The sequence below is a fragment of the Zosterops lateralis genome (genome assembly GCF_965231275.1).
Source record: "Zosterops lateralis genome assembly, chromosome: 8".
NCBI lineage: Eukaryota > Metazoa > Chordata > Aves > Passeriformes > Zosteropidae > Zosterops > Zosterops lateralis.
In genome coordinates, this window is record NC_139768.1 from 2,749,992 (window position 1) to 2,773,982 (window position 23,991).

General features: G+C 38.5%; 1 protein-coding gene across 1 annotated transcript in view; it reads right to left on the reverse strand.

Moving 5' to 3' along the window:
• Nucleotides 1-1,547: 1,547 nt before the first annotated feature.
• Nucleotides 1,548-23,991, reverse strand: part of NRG3 (neuregulin 3) — a gene marked incomplete at its 3' end in the record, with an annotated part of 323,202 nt that continues 300,758 nt past the window's right edge. Inside the window, exons 6-9 of the mRNA XM_083866686.1 lie at nt 20,567-20,693; nt 13,485-13,612; nt 6,155-6,325; nt 1,548-2,040 (exon numbers count right to left, since the gene is read on the reverse strand). Coding sequence (XP_083722812.1) covers nt 1,548-2,040; nt 6,155-6,325; nt 13,485-13,612; nt 20,567-20,693 — 919 coding nt within the window. The remainder of the gene's footprint in view (nt 2,041-6,154; nt 6,326-13,484; nt 13,613-20,566; nt 20,694-23,991) is intronic.

The window sequence follows — 23,991 nt, forward strand, 5'->3', positions numbered from 1 at the left end:
AGTCTGGGGCACATTAATAAATCTAACAATTATTTTGCTTCAAAGGAATATTTTAATACATTCTGTATATACTCTGATTTTTTTTTTAATCAATCTCCTGGCACTAACCAGGGAAGGCTATTTAGCACTTATTTATTATAGTTGATTTTTTTCCTCCCAAGAATAAGCAGATATTTTAATACTAATAAACCCAGTAAGGTGTGTCACTGAACCCAATTCATTGCAAAATTTGCATATTTTGTTACAATTTACGGGGGAAGGAGGGACTCCAAAGAAAGCTAAACAAAAAGGGCTGATGATGTGATCAGGATAGGGCAACCAGGGAATGAGACATCCTCTCTAAGGCCTTGGTGCCCTGCAGGGAGTGACTTGGTGGAAACCATCTGCTCTTAGAAAGCTCCATTAGAGTCAGATCTCTGCATGCCTGTGGGTCTGCCCATACTGAGCCAGCTGCAGGGTTGAAGCTTTAAAGTTCACAAGCCTAAGCCATAATTAATTAAAGTGACTGGAGAATTGAATGCAGGAAAAAATTAGGCAGCATGGACACTTATTGGCTGGATTTTGATCATACTGAATCTCCCTGACTCTTCTCTGAACAAGCCATAATAAAAAATAAGTTAAAAAAAAATAATACACACACACACTGAGAAGTGCTCCTTGAGAGCTTACAAATGCCTTTAAAGTGTAAAAGTTTAGAAATGTTGAGGGGTGCTAATAAACAACAGAGTTTATGTTTCCACTTAAAAAAACCCAAACCAGAAACCAAAAACCAAACCTGTTGTAAAACACACATTTTCTCTCATTTTCTCCTCACTCTCCACCAAGGCAGCTCTGATAGGCAAAGCTCAGAAGATGGAGCAGCTGGGGGCTCCTGACCCCTGAATCTCTACAGACCCCAATCCTGCTCCCACTCTTGGCCAATCCCATAAATTATTCCACTGACTTTCTTGGGGTGACTGATACATTGAATTAAGTTTGAATTAAGCACCTGCTCAATTCAGGGACGTTGTCATCACTCCACAGCAGGTACCAGAACTCAGAAATAGGTGTCTGTGTGCCTGTCTTCATGGCATGGACCTGGAACCAAGAGCAGAGGAGGAGAGGAGACTGGATCTGTGTTGGGCTCACAGGATGTGTTCCCCGGGGTCTGAATCCCTGCCCAGCAGCTCACTGCAGTGCTGCCCTGAAACCAGAAATGCATCCAAGAGTGGTACTTGGCCCTTACTAAAAAAGAGATGCATAGCCTAAGCCTTCGGACAGCCTTTGTCAGGACCACGGCAAAACCCTCTGCAACCGAAACTGTGTAATCCTGCCTGGAAAGCACCTGAAAGCACGCTTCATCCCTTCCTGGAACTTTTCCCTTAAAAAAATATTTTGTTAAAAAACACTATGATATGAGGGCGATTGACTATTTGGTTTCTTCTAAGTAGATGCTCTTAAATTAATGCATATAAATAATTTGTATTTAACTTCCTCCCTTTCCCGTTTCGCCGGAACGCGCGCACGGACCTCTCGTTCGCCCTCCCGCAAGCCCCCCAAGACAGGAGTCACTTGGTCAATCCCGAGTCTCTTTGTGTGTCACTCTTGGAGACAAACTGTGCCTCTCTCTCTGCCTTGGCCAGGGGGCTCATGGGCAGGAAGGCCGTGTTCTCGCTGGCGCCGCTCGCCGCCTCAAAGTCCTCCGGCCGCCGCGCGTCCCGCAGGATCCGGATCTGCTCCTGCACAGTTTCCAGCAGGATTTTCACTTCCCGCTGTTCTGCTATTAGACAATTACTGACTGGGGAACTCACGTTGACAAGTTCAGCGGAATAGGAGTTTTTGCACCATTTGATGCCTGTTACTTCAGGAACGTTTTGCATCTGCATGCAGGCTTCGTCCAAGCCCACAGACGGGATGATGGGGACGGAGCTGGCCCTTGAAGAGGAGTAGCTGACCAAGTCCTTCTGATCCACGTTATTAAAATATGGGGTTGTCTCTCTTGAAGGCAGTTGCATATTTATTGAAGTGTTCTGAGGAGTTTTTAAACCGCTGGAGGAATACCTGGAAAGAATAAAAAAAAGAGTTCTCGCTGTACATCGAGTGGTCAGGGGCACCCGGCAGCAGGGACACTGTGAGGCTCAGTGAACTGTGCTGAAGAGATACACACCATTTTCTCTTGAAATAGAGGAGCACTTGGCCCTGGTGGGGCCCTGGGGAAAACAACAGACTCTGCTTTTGACTCTCAGATCTGCCAGTGGCAAAGCACTGCTTTTCTCTCAGTCTCATTTCGCCCACCAGGAGATGAGAATAATGGTAATTTTTTAAAAAAAAATATTTCAGAAGTTAGAATGTATTATTAATTTTCTTTGAAAATAAATTTTGAATTCTATTCCTACATTTCTGATCAGGGAAACAGATTGATGCTTTCTTCAGTGTCAAAACTCTCAACATCAAATGGTTGTTTTTGGAAAACACTTTAAAAAAAAGTGTAGATAAAAAGAACATTTACCACTCATGGCTGTGTAGTCTTTATTTACATAGGAATGATTGTCTGTACTCTCCTTCAAACAAGCAGAGAATCTAAGTGCAGTGTACCTCTGAAAAAAAATTGTTTTTCAATAGCCTGTACTCATAATGTTGGCCTGATTTGTTGTATTAGATTTCATCTGGAAATAGAGCTCATATATAGGACTTGAGCAAATGTCTGTGTTCTCTTGATACTGTAATACTATTAAAAAAAAAATCCTGTATCCTCCACTAACACATATTATAACATAATAGTATTGATTGTGAGGCAACTTAATGAATTTTTATCAACATTTCCATTTTGTTTCAAAGCCAAACTCTGTTTTGTTTACAAGTATTACTTAAAAAAAAAAACAAACAACAGAAATGGAAAGTATAATAAATACAAAATAAACAATGACCAAAAAAAAAAAAAAAAAAAAAAAAAAAGATGCTTCCCATCTGAAATTAGTACTTCTAGAAAAAATGGTGCTCTAGGAGTTACTATATTGCCAGTCATGATTGCTTAGGACCACAGACATCATCTCAGTACCAGAACGTAAGTTATTTATAATCATCTTATCACTATTTAATAAGGCAAGGTAATGGCGAATCTAATATGTTTCATCCATTTATGAGGAGAGCAACATTTAGATCTGGTGTGGAAGCAGGTGCTCTGACTTGGAAAGGTATTATTCCAAAAGCTCCTTAAGCCTGCTGGACCTCACTAGGGATATCCTTCTACTCACAGGTGCCTCCTGCTTTTTGGTGTGAGCAGAAAAAGAGTTAAGGAGGAGAAACTGAATTGCACGAAACTGCATAGCCCAGTACTGGCACAAACAGTAATTAACTGGAAAGGTTTCCTCTGGCCCCACACTCCTGGCAAGGTGTCACTCAAGAGGGAGCAGGAGACAACTTTAGGTTCCTTTCCATCAGAGTGCCACTGACCTGTAATTCTCTTGTGTGTAGTGGCACGGAGTCTGTACAGGTGCTGCACACACCCCTCTGCCCACATGGAGCTCTGCACAGCCCCACACAGCAGAACTCTCCTGGCATCCCCATCTGGGAACTCTGCGACAAGGAGGGAGTGCTGGGAACTCTGCTGCCAGGTGAGGGAAAGAGATACTGCTTTGGGAAGTGGCATCCAGGGGAATAACAGAGCAATCAGCTTTCTGGGATGTGTGCTGGTCTTGTCTGTGCTCCACAGCTGCAGCTGTTCTACACCTGAGACTCATCCTTGGTTAACTACCTTGGGACTGTGCTTGGACACACCTATAGCCATCCATGGACACACCTATAACCAGCTCTCAAGACTCAGGATAAATGAAATACTGATCAGGGGTATTATTCCTGAGGAAGGACAATTACAAAAAAAAAAAAAATAAACGAAAACAAAACAGTGCAGACCTTTGGGTTGTGCCCATTCTTGTTTCCTTTGTTTATATATAATTGTTCAAACGACTATAGCTGGAGAGATCGCATCAGTTGCATTAGTCCCTTTTTTGGTAATTCAGGCCCTAAATATATTCTGGGCTGCACCCTGAAAACAAAGGGAGTGAATGTTTTAAATGAATTTCACATGCAATGTAGGTACTATATGGATGATATATAAGCAAAACCAAGAAAAGACTGAATTAAAATGGGTCTGGTGAGAAAACAGTAACATTTGCGAGTTCCACAATAGAGATTCAATTGTTCTTGGTACTTTGAAAACTACCTGGCAGCAGCAGCAGTGACATGTAATGAAATGCCTGGCATATTTCCATAATATTTTTTGAAATACGGATAGACACACCAATTTTATGCCAGAATTACATGTTTCTGCCCCATGCTCACAGGGCTTTCAAAGGAGAACTGAGGCTGAATTAAAGTGCATACAGCTGTGTGCAACAGGTGAGGTATTAAACTAGAAGGGATATTACATCTAAACCATGTGAGACCTGGCTTTTAGTTAATTACAAACTGATCCATGCTTCTGTGTATGACACCAGACTGCTGCTGTTTTCAATAGCCTGAGACTTAGAACTATAATTGCAGAACCTTAATTACATTTTCCTATAATTAACTTTCCCAGAGCCACAGTTCCTCCGAAGAAATATATCTGGGTTTTTATCTGAAAAAATTATTTTGTCTGAATAAATTAATTCATGTGCATGTGTTTCAAAGTGCAGCTCTCTCTCTCTCCACCCTCTTCCTAAAACCAAGCAACAAAAGCAAACATTTATAAATTCAACAGTAATTATGTTATAAAGTGTGTAAGAGTCTGAATTAAAGAACGAAATTGAAAGAAGCACAATAATTTTACTGCCCGCTTTAAGAACAAATATCAAAGAGAGACAGAAGGTACTGAAACTTTAAATATGGGATGGATTTTATTTAGCACAGTCTCAGCAGCTCTGCTGTAAGCCCTGTGCCTAAAGGTGTGCAATGTTTCCAGCCTGACAGCAAGGACCATGAAGATGGATGGGAATCATTCCAGTGGTTCAGCCAGGCTTTGGGGCCAGCCCTGTCAGCACTTACACTGATATAACACACACCCACAGCTTCAGTCCTGACCACATTTCAGCCAGGCTGCTGCTGGGGGAAGTTCAGAATATTCACAGAATTAGGGAGACAAACCACTTCAGTTTGTGCATCCTGATAGGGAAAGATGGAGGTGAAAAAGGAGAAGGAAAGAAGCAGTGTAACTTCTGCAGGAAACAAGGGAGCTTTTTGTTTGGGCTGGAAATCTGAGGAGAACACCAACACTGTGAAACCAGCAGATATTTGAGGGTAAACATCCTTAGTGCACAAAATATGGATGAAGTGCTTGAGTGGATTGAGGCCAGAAGGCCTCACAGTCTGGTCCCAATATCAAATTTTGCAGAACTGCAAATTTAAAATACAGGCCAGTACAAGCTGATACATTGTAAGGTCACACACTGATTTCCTGGACAAGAATAAATACAATTAACCACAGCTTTGCTGGTTTGTACCTCACTCCTCAGGCTGGGAGGAGGCTCTGGCACTTCCCAGAGCCTGCACCATAGGATGCTGCTGCCAGCCTGCTCCTTTCTGCAAGAGCGGCAATTCCAGTAGGAAATTTTCACCAGGAATTATATCCACATATCACACAAATGAACAATAATATGTTTACTGCAAGAGGCAATAAACAACTATTTCTTTCAAAAGAAGCAAATAATAACAATGACACAAGTGAGAGCCAAACTTATTTAAAAGAAGCCACCAGACACCCACCAGTTTCACCTGTGAGAGTGAAGAGTTTCACTGTGACTCCCAGGTAAAACTGAGTGGGGTTTTTATTCCATTCCAGATATCGCTCCTGTTTTTATATAAAATATGCTTGTAATATTCTGGAACGTCTTTGGAAATCTATAGGGATATGTAAATATTATGCAAAATATCTCAGCAATTGCAAAGGACTTCAAAGGCAGCTGTAGGTTCTCAGGAGAACCTCTGAAACCCAGACCTTATGTACAGCTGGAGCTCACAGTCAATGATCTAATAAACTGAATTTAAAAAGGAAAGAAAAAATAATGTATTTTTTGTGCATTTTTGAAGACCAACCTGTATGAAGCTATCTGTAGAGAACCCCCTTGGCAATGCACATTGTTTTATTTTAAACCCCACTGTTTTAAAAGTGGCTCCCTTCAGGTGTGGCATTACTCACCCGTGATAAGGTATTGTGTCCTGGTCTGTGATCCTGGACTCTTCCAGCTGTTGATATGCTGGTCCTGTGATCCCATTGAACCTACCCCGGGGCAAGGGAGGAGTCCTCCGAAAGGCATTTCTATGGAGCATCCCACTTTTTTGTCCTGGGCTGCAGCATGAAGAGAGACTTCTAGGAACAACACCAAGAGTACAGCAAAAATTATCATACCAAAAAAGCAATGAAATTCTGCAAAGTAAAGGTTCAGGATTAATAATGCATGGATTACTGTTCTTATAAACCTTGCTGTGGCAGTCTATGATGTCAGGAGATATTCTCTATGGAAATTTAATAGTGCAGTCCACCATTAGCTGCTGTTTATGCCATTGTTTAATACATCACCTCTTTTCTAGGAATGCAAATAATTGCCCACCATATGAAATGTTTTCTTGCATTTGATGAAGGATGCTTCTCTTTTCCGTGCTGCATATCATAATCCTGCTATAGAGAGCTGAGTCCTCAGACAGCATAAACAAACAATACAGCTCTCTCATAGCCACGGCTGAATTCAAAATTAGATCCTAAACTGAAAGCCCAGTATATTATCTATCAGCCTGCGAGGTGCTGCCTCCTGATACAAAACCATTAAATTGAGAAAAAAGTGCAAGTGAAGAACGTAAGTGAAGCTTATGAACTGCAGATTGAAGAAGGCATCTAAGACAAGTTTTCTCTACCTTGAACAGGATTTCTGTATTATTTTATTCCTGTTTTATATACAGATTGTTTTGTTGTTTATATATGTTGATAAATACTGTGCTTTTTCTTTAGATGATATAACCAAAACTTGATAAAAACAAGTCATAGTTTTCTAGTTATTTTAGAAATTGGTTTTGTAAATGTTTGCCCGGTGTTTTGGAAGGAGAGTGGATTTTTTTGTTGTTGTTGTTTTCATTTCATGCAGGAATGAAAAATAATCTAGAATCCACAGTTCTGGTATATAAACCATAAATTTGCTAATGCAAAAATATGGGAACACGGAACTAAGGCAAGGCATAACCCATTTTTACTGCTAACAGGTCTCAGTACTGCATGGCGTGACTGAATATCCATTTTTCAGCTACTCCTGTTTTTCTTGGCATCTTCTGGTTCTCAGAAATTCAGGTGTTACCTCATATGCTCTTACATCTTTAATGATAACTTAACACAGGGTTTGTAGATGCCTTTTACGAGTCGTTATTTTTGGCTGTGTGAAGAATTCCAACTTATGACAAAATTCAGCAATGGGAAAGACTTTTGCTAAGTTTGCTTCTTTTTTTTCCTATTATAATGTGACTTAAAAGTCGTCTGCATTTTTTACATAGTGGGAACTTTAATTACAGTTAGGGCCACATCTACTCCCAAAGCAATTCTTGCTTGGAACAAGTACCTTGGACAAATTCTCTTCCATTAAAATCAACCTTTTCCACCCAAAGTTAAAATAAGAAATAAATTCAGCCCTCTGTATCCTACTGCTCCATTGCAGTTAAACCTCTGTTTTCTTCCATACCTTTACTTTTCTAGTGCTTTTTAATTAAAAAGACCAACAACTCACAGCAATAGCATTCCCTCCAGGATTTTTCATGCTTCCTTAAAAAAGATTTTTCCTTTGCAACTAAGGAGGCTGTGAAAAAACCTTTTTAAAAATCTGAAATACTGGCCCCTCAACTCTGAAGGCTGAGTTGGAGTTGCAAGCTACAGTTCATATTCTGTAAAATAACACCACCACATCACAAAATAATTGACAATTTCTGCTCAGGAGAGCCTGAGATTAATACAGCAGGGGATCTCAAAAGATGCAGGTGGATGAATAATTTGTGATGGAATTATGAATTTTGGGGGGTTTTTATTGACTTGAGCATAATCATCAATGGAATTCAAAAGTAAAAAACAAACTTCAGATTTATTACAAATCTTTGAAGTTGGAGATTTTTATTGTTTAATTTGTGGCTGCTTTGATGCCTTTGAGCATCTTCCTTGTTGGATGAGAGCACTTGATCTCCATATGCAAATTCACAAAAGCTCTATTTGTAATAGATATAATTTCAACACATACTGAAGGTAATGGATATAAAATATAGAAATGTTGAGATCAATGGGATCTGCCACAATCCTACAACCACAGAACTTCCAGCACTGACACAGTCTAAGCAATTTGTTGCTAACATGAGGTTCTAATGCTTTCAATATTTCTGTCAAAAAACAAAAAAACAAAACAAAACAAAACAAAACAAAACAAAAAAAAAATCCAACCAAAAACTGAGGAAAGAATGAACAAAAATCATTTGAGGTTATGGACAAGACAAATTGACTAAAGATCAGGAAATACTTACAGACAGTGCAGCTACAAGCTGCAGGATAACAGTAGTTTCTCCAGGCACCAAAAAGAAAAATCCCTAAGAATTTCTATTAGAAATTCTAGGGAAAAGGATCTCCAGCACAAAGCTTTTCCTTCTACACAAAACTGATATAAATATCAGCAATGCAAATGTAATGTCCCTCTCAGACTTCTCTATTGCTCATGTGAAAAATTCCTCCCTCTCAGGCAAACAATGGTTTTTTAGATTTCTTCAGGGAATTTATTTTCTTTTAGCCAACATTATGGTTTCTTCCTCCCTGCACTCTGGTCTACCTGGGTAAAAGAAACCAGCCCACATATGTGAGCTGTTCAATAAAATAGACCAATACATAAAGCTGTAGCAGATACGTCCTTAAAAATCTTTCAATCAATTACTTCAGAATAAAAAAAAAAATCAGAATATGCATGAAGTGGTTCACAAGTGATGCATAAACTAGGGAGAAATATAGTTCTGATGAATTATTGTTTTGAAAAGAGCAGTTCAACCATCCTAAAATTAACTAAGAAACTGGGATTAATTCTTGCCAGTTGTTTCCTGTGAGAATTTTCTCTGGGTTGAGCAACTGAGTGAAAACAAAGTCTGATCCTACAGGTGGAGTATTCTCTTCTTGGGGCACACACAAAACTCCCAAGTGCAGTTGCCCATGGTCATGAAGAGAAGACCAGCAGCATTTTTACAGCAATTCTGGAATCCTTCTGTGCTACTTTTGAGTGAATTACCAACCACCCAGTAAATACATACCCCAATGACAGAGCCAGGCAGTGCCCTCTGATATTCCCTCAGAGCCACTTTTTTAGGCTGTTAGACAATCTACTGCTAATATTTGTATGGATCAACTACTGAGACCTTCAACCGATTTCAGTATTAATAAATACAGCCTGCAGCTACAAATCTACTCTTGGTTTCTGAAATGTGAGCATCGATTCCTTCAGGATATTCTTGTCTTTGGGAATGGGAGGTTTTGAGGCTACTCAGGGACTTTGGAACTCTACAAAAATCCTTCAAGTGCTACCTGTGTCACCATCCTGGTGATAGAACAGTAGGAAAAGGGGAACAGAGCATTTGAGGTGTGTCAGTTGCACTGAGTTTAATCCCCTGCCATAACCTCATCATAGACATCCTGTAGTGCATTGATCAACCTCCATCCTAAATTGATGATGATATCCAGGCTACTATTACAGAAAGTTGTTCTATATTGAGAACTTTGGGACTTCTTTTCAGTTTAAAATTACTCCTGATGAATATTCAGCTGATATATATGTACCACCACACTCTTCATTTTAAATAGGTCTTCTGCTTCTCGTGTATTCACAGGCAGCAGTCATACACCCTTTCCAGTCTCCTGAACTGAAGACTGACATGAGACAGACTTCTAACAAACATGAATCATTCATTCCTCAGCTTGGGAATGCCATTTGAGTCCATGGAACAGGGGAGGCCATTTTAACCAGGTGAGATAACAGTGGTGCATTCTCACAATATCCTGTCTTCCAGCTTTGTTCAATGACCTTGGCACAAAAAAAGTCTGTTCCCAGTGCTGGGGACTAATTCTTTGAGTGCTGCACTGGTGAATGTCCTACCTACCCAACAGAAGTCCTCAATTTCTCCATTTTAACCACTCTGTGCATCCACATTAGAGTTTCTCTGCCTGTCCCTACTTTCTCTCCTTAAAAGTATTAGAGACATATGACAACAGTGACTGAGATTATGTAGAGATCTAACTCAGTGCATATGTTGCAGTACCTGCTGTTGGTAAAATAGTAAATAATTTTTTGCCTTTTTTATGTCTACTACAAGAATCCTGTTCCTCCTCATTTGCCATAAAGTCTTGACTATTCAAATTCAGCATAATTGGTTTCCTAGTAACTTTGATAAATTCTTCATCTTCCTAAATATTTGACACTTGCTAATCCATCATCTCATGTCACAGTTCCCATTTTTATAGATTTTGCTCCCAGACATGAAATTTCGTGATCTGGTTCTTCTTCCAATTTTTTTTTTTTTTTTATCAAGATTAACCAAATTATCTTGAAAGCTTTGATTTCCACATTTTACTTCCACTTTGACTGTAGGAATGTCTATTTTCATACATTCGATTCTGGTCATATTCGACCTTTGTCCTCAAATAGTCATCTCAACTTTTCATTAAAAAATGAAATCTATTAATTCAGGTTTCCTCTAACTGCTTCAATTATTATCTCTGTCCCACCATCAGTTTGGCTTTTCCTTTGGGAAAATAGCAGATTCCTTACACCTTCTTCCTTTCAGGTTTTCTCTGCCTTTACATTCTTAGTTGCTTTAATTTATCTATACTTGCTCTTTGAAATTCAATAGCCTTATGTACAGAATAATTTGCTCCTTCCTCTACTGCAGAGTCAATCACTTATAGTAGCAGCATAAAGAATAAAATGCTTATGAAATGAAAAAAAGATCTTTTCCATGTTTTTTTTTTTTTTTTTTGGTGTGAAAAGTTCATTAAAAATGAAAACACAAATTATTATTAATTTTAGGGTAAGTTTATCCTATTTTGGCATTTTTGTAAGACAATACAACTGCTCCAGGCTGAAAGCCTCTGCATTTGGCTTTCATCGTGGCATTCTGTGAAATGAATCCCTCTAAAATCAAGGATGACTGAATCCATGAATGAAAGTCAGGATGACTAATTACCAAGAAAACTGCTATTCAAAGAGATCACAACTCAACCCATAATTAACAAAACTCTAATTTACTTCTATCTATTAGAAAATAAGGCACTGTGAGGTTTCCTTCTTACCAAGATCAACAGATAATCCAAGACAAATTTTTGAACACATTGTATACGTTTGCAGGAAGTTGACTGATTAAACACATTTGGGAAGTTTACTGATTAAACACATTTGTTAATTTTGAATTCTGTCAGTTCCAAGAGTTATTTTACATCCGCAAGTAGAAAATGTAACATTCTTCTACTGGTAACAGCAGTGCACGTTGCAGGCAAAATATTTTAGGAGATTAATAATAACACAGGCTAAATATTTTTTGAGATTAAATTTCAATTTTCAACTTAATCTCTGCATTAATTCTTTTTGTGTAGCTGAGGTTTGTTGAGACAGAAAATTGCTGTTATCCCTAATTTAGGTGAAATAATTAGCTGGTCTCTGAAAGTCATATTTCAGCAACTCCAAACGATTCCCTACATTCACAGTCTTACTTCCAGGCCAAAATTTGTTAGTTTTAGGACCTGAAAACAGCCAGTTCCTGATTTTAAGAAATAATCACCCATCATTAGTGTCGTTGAAAACACCAGCAGAGAAAACAGGTCTGGATGTAGAGCAAAGCATTTCTGGAGCAAGCAGAAATAAAATAACAATAGAATTTAGAACGGCATAAAAGAGAGAACCTGCAGAGCTGAGAGAATTTTTCCAGGCTCAGTCAGGTTTGGAATGAAATGAAGGGATATTTAGTATAAAATCCACATTTGGCCATTTGTCCACAGTGAATACTACTTAGAAAATAAATTAGGAAGGTCTCACATGATGCATAAAATAAAGGAAGTCTTTTAAGTCTTAAATGTTCAAGTCTGTTGCATATTTTATAAAACAAGGGCTTTGTATAATAAATCTTAAGCTTTAAAACTACAAAAGAATTCTTTACAAATTAACTAGTCATCCCACTTCTTACATTAGTTCTGAAGCAAAGACATTTCTTGGCTATTGCAATCACACTATTAAAAGGTAAGGGAATGTCACTGAGTATTTTCTAAACTCATGTTGTGACTAAATGGTGATAAAATTCTTCCCAGAACTTCCACAGAAAGCATTCTAGCCAACAGACCCATAGCTTATCTATAGTTAATAAGATTATTATGTTTTTGAAAATTTTTGTGTAATAAGGAGAAAGACCTAAGAAATGGATCTGACATGACAATCTGCATTATTTTTTTCATGCCAAATTAAAGGCTTAAGTAAGGTAAAAGTAGATAGGATGCAAATATCCCTTTCTGGCTTACATGTGGTGCCTTGTAGGTTAAGCAAATCCCTTATTCAAATAAGAAAAAGCACAGAGCTGGCTGAGAGACTGCACAGAAAATGCACCAAATACTACAGAAGACAGATCATAACCTCATGCAATCCCAGACTTTTCTTTTAGTAATTAAAAAAAATTAAAAATCCTTTTAATAAACAAGTCTTCCACTGCAGATTATCTAGCTGAAAAAATTCCAAACTCATTTTTCTCAGCCTTTTCTCTCTCTCTCTCTCTGTGTGCACTGGATCAGATGGGTTATCACTGTCATTCCACCAACACTATTGCTTCCACCAAACTCCAGTTTAGTTTCTAGTCCTGTAATGAAGCACCTGCAATGTTTCTCATACAAAAAAAGTCAGAAGCAGAATTTTAATCTGAATCTCATCCAGTGATGGGTGGCATTCCTCTTTTTTTTTCCTCTTGGAAACAACCATCCAAACTTTCAAAGCCTTGTTTTCAAAGGCCACCATATTTTCATAAACAAGTCATTGTTCATTCCATGTGCTTTCAGGACTGAGGGCCTTCATCTGTTCTGCTTCATGTAAACTATGTGTATTTTTAGAAATATAGAAATATAGAATATAGAAATATAGAATACCGCTTCATGTAAACTATATGTATTTTTAGAAATTATCAATGTGTTTTGCATAGTTCTTCTCTAAGAGAAGAACTTGATTAATAGTCAGAGCGACCAATGGAGTCATGAAGTTGTAACCTTCTTGGGCCAATCCTGGCCTTCTGTACAAAGTGTATATAAGTTGATAGAGTCAGAAAAATAAAAAAGTTTTCCATGTCTGACCTGCTGCTGCCTGCTGTCCTCTGTGTGAGTCTGCACTCACGTCACAATTTGTGACCCCTCTGTGTGAGGTTGTCACATAAACCCGCGCACGGACCCGCAGCCCCACGACTTCCCTGCGCACAGTTTCTCACCAGAACAGATGTTTGCTCACCTGTGGTGCTTGATGGGCTGGGTTCCTCTGTCAGGAGACAAGGCCTCTGGGAAAGACTGAGGGCCTGAAAAACTAGACTCCATCACTTTGTGCAGAATAGGCCCCGGATGCCTGTCTGGTTTTGAGTACTGCAACAGAGAGAATAAAATCAATTAATACTCACAAAACAAAGTTGATGCTATTCACTCTGAATCTGTATCAGAAGTGCCCTAGTGCATTTTAAAATCAAAATTAGGCATTGCAAGTGACACGTTCATTCAGCATTGTTTACACAGCAGAAAGGGCTGGTAACCATTATGCCCATTACGTTCTGCACATCAAAACACTCATATCAGCATCAGCAGCAAAATTGCAGACTGATCTGCACATAATGATGGGAATGATGATCTCTTTGACTAGAAGTCTGTTTTCGTGGCTGCCCATGCAGAGACAGATCACAAAACACATCTCAGAGGACAGTCAGCAACTTCTTGGGTCCTTTGGTGATTTCAGTCAAACACTGCATTCATCATCAGCATGTACAACTATGAAAACCACACTGAGACAGCCCTTGTGTCATCAGATAAGTAAGAAAAATATTTGAATCCTATCCACAGAGCCAGATATCTTTCTGAGCCAGTCTGAAACTTTTGACCTGGGAGTATCTGTGCTAGTAAGAACAGTGTAAACATAATTCTTCTTGTGGCAGGTGTAGGTACAGGGCAGTCTCTGGGCACAGAGTGAGGCACAAAGGTCTCCAAAGGAGATACCAGACATGAAGAACAGATTTGTTCTTCTTGCTTTGTGATTCAACTACAATTTCAAAAAAAAACCCAAAAAAACTGTCTCAAGCTGAATGGAGCCATAAAGTTGAATTGTAGAAAAAGCTGCACTTGGGCTTGTAAGATTTCTTGTTATTGGTGGTCACTGAGCATTATCTCTGAGATATGAGAGATTAACTCACATTTCCACTCAGGTGTGAAAAACCCCTCACTTTTCAGACTTTTTACTTTGCATTACAAGGACTTATACTAAAACTAACAAGTTTGTTTTCCTTTTGCTTTGTATTTTAGACACCTAGATATCCACGCTATCTTTAAAACAGATTGGTACCGTGGGAGGGATTACACAATTACATATTTTAGAAAGAAAATACAAATTAAAATACTGAAAAAAACCCCACAGTGGTGAAAAATTGTCTTGTTATGGTACAATAGCATAAAAATTCTTGGAGAAGTTACTAAGAATTCTTTCAAAAGACAGCTCTTCATAATTATTAGTTTTGTCTGACAAAAGACCAATAACTCCTTAAAACTACAGACTATTATTTTCTGACTCTCACTTATTCTTATCTACATTTCTCTAGACTTCAGCAAGATCAAAAAAGGAGTCATACAAGAATATTCTCTTTTAAATAAATAGGTTTCATGTACTTTCAGTCCAGCCAGTCAGACTTCTTATGACCAGTTTCTATAGACAAAATAACAGCTCTTCAGATTTTTCTCCACTGCTCTTCTCCCTCTTTCTGTTGAGTGAAATACCCACATTAAACAGGGTCAACATCATTCCTTTCGTGCTTCTGAAGGCAAAGCTGTGAGTGGCAATATCCAAAATGGTGCTGCATGCATGAAGTAAACACAACTGAAATAATAAGAAGAAACATATTCCACTCCCATTTCTTTCAGTCCCCATGATCTCAGATGTCACTTGTAAATGTTGCAGATAAAATATTCAGACAGAAATATGATTTTTAAGGTACTCGCGTCGCTGAAGGTTTTAAACTTTAATGGTTATCCTGCCAGCTGCAGAAATGAAACTGGCTTTGATTTCTGACCTGAATAAATCAATTTGAGCTATGTAAAGGATGGCTGGCTAGTGCCAAGGAGCTATTTCTGTCCTTTTTTTTGAGTTTGCTCACGATACAAAATTGAAGGCCTGAATGGCCCATAGGACCATGAGTATGAAGTGGGTCATAAAGAGCAGAGAGACGCTGTGCCTTTTGCTCCATCTGTGTTTCAGGTGGAGCAGTGGCACACAGAGCCTTTCCTCACCACAGATGAGGAACACCAGGACCCCTCTGATGCTGATCAGCAAATTTAGTGAAGGCTCAGCACCCAGCACTACTCAGACACAGCCTACAAAGGTTCCTACGAAGGATTTTTTCCCCCTAACTGAACATTTTTCCCCATTTCAGATACGCCACTTAATGCACAATTCCTGTAACAGTTGTAACATTAATTAAAATGTGAGTTAAAGTTTAAATGGAGATGTGAATATACAGGAAATTCTAACAGTGTTATTGAACATACCTGGATGTACCACGTTATTTGTAGATTTTAATACATTTAAACACAGTTGGGTTTATCCTCCTTTAGTTTAATTCCAAGTGCCACAATCCTTTCTCTAAGATCACCTCTGGAGAAAAATACCTTCTTACTTTTGTCAAGAGCTTACAGCAGCACCAGTTGGTGCCCCCATATGGGATCATTCCCCAGCCATGTCTCACCCTGCTGCTCTCACCTGGGCTGAGCTTTCCTGGACTGTTGTGAGCTGCTGAATATTCTCCATGATGGAGAATAACCTGTGAAACCCTTTCAAAAGGCCTGTTCCAGTGGGTTGAAAGCATCACTGAAAGCTTATGCGCATTCAGTTTTTTTAATGGTTTTATTGGCTTCTTGGTTAATTATCTGTGCTTGTTTGAGCAATTACTGAAAAACACTGAGGCATATGGCTAAATGAACTAAAGAATAATGATAGCTTTAAAAAAAATATTTTGCAAATTTTCAATTTTTCATGAAAATAATCTGTTACGTGCAATTACTCAACTCCTGGACAATAAAATTTCCACCCCCTGCTAGTGAAAGCTCAGTGAATCTGTGAGGGCAGCCTGAGCCAGGAGACAAGAAATCTGACTTTCTGCATTACTGTGAGCACACAACTCCTCTGCTCCTTGAATTCCCTGCTCTGAAATGCAGGGATAACAAATGCCACTCAAATACTACAGAGAAGCTTGACACTGTTGTCCTGGTGTTGGGCAAACCAAAACACCCATCCCTCCCCCAGGCTTTGCTTAGCTCTTCCCTCTCAGCGATTTTCCCAAAATAGGAAAAGGTCCAGACACTCAATGTGGCATTGGAAGAGAGGTGATTTCAAAAAGAACTGAGAAGGGTCAGCTTTAAATGACATTCAGAGAGGTTGCCTTGGGGAGAAAAAAGGCCAGTGATTTTTCTGAGGGGGCTGAGCTTGCACAAAAGCTCATCAAGGTGGCACCTCTGACATCCTCACTGTCCTCCTGTGCTCTCTATGCTTTGTTGCCAATACTGGCTCTAGGCAGAGGACAGCAAATTCAAGTTTATTCTGGCAGATCTTCCTAAATACTCATGTTATACAGGAATGGGAAATTTGCTCTTGATCTTGGTTGATAAATCAAATGGTAATTGAGGTAAAACCACCTTTAAAAGATTTTAAGTATCTCTTGCTCGACATATATTATTGCATTTCTATCACAGTGATTAAAAAGATTATATTTCCTACTATTATGAATAAAAGGCAACAAGATGCAAAAGGAGCATTTTTTTGTCTCTCGTTATAAGAATTTCAGAAATCTGGAGCTAGTGGTTGTAAACTACTGGAAACAAGTGTAGTGAAAATGGAAACCACACAGTACAGCATGAAAAGCATATTAACCATCTCACAGGCAAAGTGATGGGAAATTAATAGATCCCCCTGGTACCATGGGAGAAGGTATTAAAAACCACAAGGATGGAAAGGCCACTTTAAAAAGCCATGACAATTCTCAGAATCACTAAAGGAATGTCAAAGTTTCAGCTGATTCTTTTAATTTTTTTTTTCCCCATGACATATTTACCAAGTTGTGAGAATTTAAAAAGAAAGTCTTTATTGTATGTGGAAAAAAAAGCCACCCCTCCTCCTCCTGCCACCTGCATGGTGTGTGAAGGTTGAACCATCACTGCTCCTTATACATGGGGAAAATGACAATTTCCTTCCTTTTCACTATGTGGAGACTTAACTGTTTGCTACAGCCCTTTAAATATCTCTTGAAAGGAGGATGATCTCTTTGGGAAGGGATACACAACACTTGTGAAGCCCTAGTTTTTATGCATTAGGTGAAATTAGCCTGAATCTCCTGTGTACCTCAAAGATCCTGAATTTAAAGCTGGCACATCCATCTCTTCCTGGATGAAGAATTATAGCAAGATTACCAGTGCATTAGTCTTTAAATCCAAGAGGTTAAGAACCCTAGCAAAAAAACACTTAGCAAGAATTTAAGTGTGTTGCTGCCAGAATGTTTGGGAAAAGCAGTGGACTTGGAGGAGATTCAGGAAATCCTAAGAGCTGTGTTCAGATATGTAGGAATCCTTTTTACAGTGTTTTTCATCTAATTTGTACCTCTAAGAAAATAATGAAATTGCCACTGAGGATAAGACTTGTTACAGGTGAGCACAACTACCAGTGATGAGCAGCAGGACCCCAGAGACAACACAGCTCTCCTGACAAAATCCAACCCTTTATTTCACTTTTCAAATTTACAATGGAGCAGAGGCAGGGAGTGGAAGACATGTGGGAGGAAAAATTACTTCACTGAGATTGGTCAAGCTCTTTATAGCCACAAACCACTTGAAACCCTGTCTGCTGTACCCTGGGCCTTGGGAAATAAGTTAAACCTCCTTCTAAAGCATCACATTTGAAAAGATAGATGGACCCTTTACTAAATATAGCAACCTCTCAGTCAAAAGGTGATGGTGCTTTCAGAACAGTCATCAGGAATGAAGGACCTTATGCAACTTTTCTCAGGTCTCCACAAAAGCATTTTTAGTGGGAGAAGAAAGAGCTGTGTGAAAAGCCTGAAAGCATCACCAGGTCTATTCAAAAGAGACAAGGGAAAAATCCAGGAGAATCTCCTAAAGACAGAAAAGTGACATAAATGGGAAAACTCTCTTGCTTGTAGGGGGAGCTCGTGGAGTGGGAAAAGAAACAACTTCCAGGATTACCCAAACCAAAATGCCAGACTGGAAGAGTGGCCTCCAGAAAATAACTGCCTTTATTTTTTTAGGTTTATTTCCTTATGTGGTGGCAGCTGCAGATGGGAATGGCAGAGGGATCACATCCAGGCTGCCCAATCTCCTTTCCACCCAGCAGATATCCTGTCTCTGAGGGGGAATCACTCAGCCATCCCTACAAAATACCTTTCCAAAATCTCTTTTCTGCTGCCTCGCCAAACCCCTGCCCTTTTCCCCCTCCTCCAATCTGGCAATTTTTGTAAATATTTCATGAGCTGCCTGCATGAAATGTTCCTAACAATAAAAATCTGCCTAACAATAGAAGCTGTTATTACTCAGTTACACTACATCCTGCACAAGGTCATTCTGTTTTTCCTTCTTCCTCTCTTCCCAAAGGGAGAATGCATTAATGGCAAGGAGAAAACAGTTGCCTGCAAACAGCCACAAGAACGAGAAAATGGTGTGTTAATTACCAGCACTCATAATGTCAGGCTGAACAGCATGAAAAACTGAAAAGCAAAATTGGATTAAAATAGTAAATATAATGATGGTGTTCAATCTCTGTGTCCAGAACCAATGAGCTCCTATTTCAGCCATTAGGGCTATGGTTATGGCAAAAGAAAATGACAAATATAGCACTGAATTACAGTGAGAAAATGGCAAAGAGCATATTCTTAGTGCTAACCAAGGCTTATTTCATAGGGTAGAACAAAAAGGTGATGAATTTTACCTTTTGTTGCTATCATTACAACCAACAACACTCCCAACAGCTTTTCTTTTAGGAGCTAGAAATGATATGAGGCTGAATGAACTGAAAGCCAGAGGAAAAAATTGCACAAGGTTCCCCAAACTGTGATTATGTCAATTTAGTGGAGCTCTCTTCCTTCTTGAAAGAGTACATTTTTCCTGAATTACAAAGCATATCATGAGTATACACAGGAGCAGCACAATGCTGCTCCTACAAAACAGAGCTTTTAGTAAATACAAGCAATGCTCTGACAGCCTCTGTGCCTTAGCAGGGAGGCTCTGTTTGCTCCAGATTGGTTAAAAGGGCTCACATTTATCTCTAAATTAATTGGATGTAAACCAGGAGTTGAGAAATCTTTGGTTAAGTGGGCATGAGTGCTCACTTTTGCTAAACTCCCACTATTTTGTTGGAATCTGGCAAATAAAGTAGTAGTTCCTTTAAGCAACACTAAAATACTTTTTTTTTTAAAGGAGTTAATAATTTAGAAAGGTTTTAATACATCTTTTATATTTTCCTATTATATTGCTGCCAGGATCTTTTTTCCAAAGGCTTTGTTCCAAGTAGAGACTGCACTGACTGTGTGTGACCAGGGGAAAGAGAATGACATACACAGCAAAATACCTTCCTAAAAAATACCAGGCCGAAATAAATTGGTTGTCTTCAAGTTCCTTATTTCAAACACCCTTCACATATTTCATGATTGTGAGACTGTAATGACTTACATATAATTATATTCAGAAAATGATTAAATATATTTCAAATTTCGTTTGAACAGACTTAATTTCTTTCTGTAAACTAAAGTACCTTCAACTAAAGACCCAGAAAAATGAGACCATCTGCGTGGTTTTCCCTTGGGCATCTGTTTACATGAGTCAATTCAGCTCTAGATTTTGAATTTACTCTGAATTAACTGTGACAAATGTCTATGTTTTTTTATGCAGGTTTATAAATTATTGGAAGGCACGACATCACTGAAATTCAAGGAATCCCAACTACACATACAGACATATATGACCTCAAGTATTGCTGGAAACTATAACAGCAACTTCCACTGCTGAATGCAGAGCTGGGGGGCTCAGCAAAGTCTGCTACATGAACAAAATGTACCAAGATCCATTGAAACAACTTTAGGAAAAAAAAAAAATTAAAAAAAAAAAAATAAATAAAAAAAATCCCTGCTTTCTATCAAGAGGCCTGATAGAAAACATTTTATGAAAGAGGTGAGAATTGTGGTTCCCATTGCTCAGATGTTAATAGCAGCATGACGATGTGCTGCCATCAGCAGCAGGAACTCAGCCAGGCTATTAAGTGCTGTGGCTGGCAGGATTACTTACATTTTGCAGCTGGACTTGGCTCTGTGCCACACACTCTGACTTTGCCATCATGCTGGAAGCATTTAGGCTGTAGGTTTTCCTATTCTGCGTCTCCTTCAGCTGTTCGTGAATTTGCTTTGTTTGTTTCCTGCGGAGAGAAATAAAATTCGTGTAAGAAAGAGCTCGCTTGATCTTCTGCTATAACCATGATGCTTTCATAGCCAGAGCTCCCTTTGTTCAAAACTTCACCCCATCAGATGAGCCAGCTGAGCTAATTCACTGATGTCTGATATTCCAATGCAGCCGTTGTTTCCTGGCAAGGCTTAACAAAGGGGAAAAAAAACCAACTCTCTCTCCTGTTTTAAAATACCTTCTATTCTCAGATTACTATAATAGTGTGCTCGTTGTGCTGGTGCAGTTTTGTAAGATCATCTATTGCACATTTGACAATAGCTTGCAAGTCAGTCTGAATAACAAAGAACCGTTTTGCTCTGATCTGGAAAAAAAGGTTTTGGGAAATAAAACAGGCATCAGCCCCTGCTGGATATAAAAATTGATGAAGAATCAAAGATTTCTTCTGGCTGGTTAGACTTGACCTATAAGGCACCTTCTGTTTATATCCTTAAACCTGGAAAAAACATCAGTATGGCCTCTGAGGCCATGTTTTTGACTTATTATATTATAATCCACCCTGTCAGAGCTGGGAATATCATTAGATGAATCCCTTGCATTATTCAGAAGATAACTATACTGTTAACAAAGACTTTCTGTTTCTGCTGCACTATATGGAGTGGGAGTGGCAAACAGTTTTTAAGTTTTGTACATGATAGAGGATATGAGACAGCAAACTTTAAATTTTACTTCTATCTTCTGCAAAAAGTTATCTCAGCTGGGCAAAAATTGTTAGCAAAATATATTTAAGGTCCTTTATCAGTTTCCTTTTTTTTTTGTAGTAAGCTACATTGTCTGGGACTATCAGTTTTAAACAATTATGAGCAAAAGCTTCACGATAGAACTTTAATTCTTTCCTTCCTTCTCTGCTTCCTTTTTCTCCCCAAGAGATGCATCTCCAGCAGTGAACCTACAATGGCCTTGGAAACAACCCAGGAACGTCAAGCAGCATTTCATTATTCCACCAGCAGGTTTTGGACAGCAACTGGTGCTCAATTTTCAAAGGAAGTGATTTCTGGCGAGTATTGATAAGAGATAAAGAAAATACGGCCTTTCTATAGTGAAATTTAAATTTTAGCAAAGCAGCTTCACAGCAGCATTTTGAAACATTTCTGTGATTTGATTGTGGAAAGCCTTATGACATCAATAATCTTGACAGGATCTTGAGCCAGGCAGCGAATTTGACACTGAATGAAGTATAAAATTAATTTTAATTTCTTATTCACAGTGGAATCTGTGTCTACTGCTGGAAGGCAAAAGAGAGCAGAGAAAAATGACTTACTGACGTGCTCAGTGGAGGGGCCTGTGAGAGAGGACAAGCTCCTTCAATATGAAAGTAAGTGGTGAGAAGTTTCACAGCTCAGATATTCAATTTTAATAACGTAGTTTTTTAATAGTTTTTGAGTCCCTTAATTTTGGTTCAGGATGACACAATGTAAGGATTTGCTGAAATTCAACCAATTGTAAGTATCTGCTTAGAAGTATTTGTTACAGCTCATTTCCTGACTACAGGTCATAAGCCATAACAAATCCAGGACTCTGAGCACCTCTCAGGCCTTCCACTTGCATTTTTGCAGATGGAAAAGAATGAATTTATATTGTAAGCATGTTACAAATATGACTGGCATGTTTTGAGTATTGCTAAGAGCTCGTAATTAGTGAATTTTATGAATAGAGGTAGGTGGGGAAATGATTTCTCAAGCACAAGGAACTTTCAGAGTTTTCTTTAGCCAAAACTTGTAGAGTTAATACGGGAATAAGCTGAATAGATATAGAATCTGAAGGAACATAGTGTCAAATTAAATTAGTCAGCTGAGTCTGAAACATCTCTTTTAAAAATGTCTTTAATATCCACTAATTTTCAAATCCAACGAAATTGAACAATTTAATCAGTAAAGTGTCTAAATGAGCTCTTCAGCTTCTCATAAAATTCCAGGGGAGATTCACAAAAGCAACTTCAGCGTTTTTACAGACAACTGTTTTCTGACCAGCTAAATTAAATAAACTGAGGAAATTAGCTCATCTATTCCTATGTCCTACTGGGAAACCAGCCTCTTCCATGTTAGTCTCCAGAATGGGTATGGAATATTCAGGATATTCAGAATATTCAGGAATTTTTTGCATCTAAATTATGAACAACACCAGTGAAACATGATCGTAGCATCAAACTTTCAGAACCTCTTATACACACACAAAATGATCATTTAATCAGGAAAATAACAAACCAATTTTTGGGTTTCTTTAGAAAAATAAATAGAGTTATTTCTATATTTATAGAACACGTGCAAGCAAACTGCAAAAATTCAGCTTCACTACTGCAGTCTTTAACATCACAATTGAAATTCCTGAAGGTAATTTGCTGAGAAAAACAATCCAATCATTAATTTCCCTTTATGTTCATGCAACCTCACATTAATATCAGGTTTATGCATATTCATTTCGCCAAACTATAGGATGCACAGCTATAAAACTAGAAACCATTAATAATTCAAAGTTACTCGCTGATTAATAAATTTATTTTATCATTTTTTGTTTTCAAAACAAATGGGCCTCCTGTGTTCTACTTTAGAGTTATTTGGCAATGAAGTCTTCTTACTTCAGCAAGAAATAAAGTCACCAGTCATTTGTAAAAGTCTAAGCTGTAAAGGGCAGCCCATTACTGTAGTTCAGTAGCTGTGGCTTCATCTGTTGCGAACACTTCCAGCACTTTCTTGATTAACTTAAAAGGAATAATTGGAAGGGCTTAGATTTTAATTATAGTCCTAAATTTTCTCAGATTGAATCTATTTTAGCAAAGGACTTTTAATTCAATGGCGTATAGGGAAGTGCCTATTTCTAGCAGCTGGTATTATGGAATTGTCAGACTAAGTAAGTGAGGGTCAGGATCTTCATGGAAACTTTTCTCTTAATGGATGCACTACTCAGAGTTTCTATATCTGTTGGCAATATTCTAAATTTTTGTACGTCAAATGAAACCCCAAGATAACCCCCATGCGGGAGGGATGCTTTGATAATTCTTAAGCACAGTCAGGGTACATATGTCTTAAAATGAAGCTCCCAAAACTCTGCTGACTAAAAACTAACACATGGTAAGTGTTGAGGCATTTCCATTTTGTTGGGTTTTACACCCTTAAGACACTGGCCAATGCTACATTTACAATTTTATCAAATTTTCTGGCCTGCATGAGACCCAGTCTAGACACTTTTATTTCCTTTTTGGACAGCAGCAACTGGAGCCACAGTTAGGTGGAACTGATCATCTCCTTCCATTGACC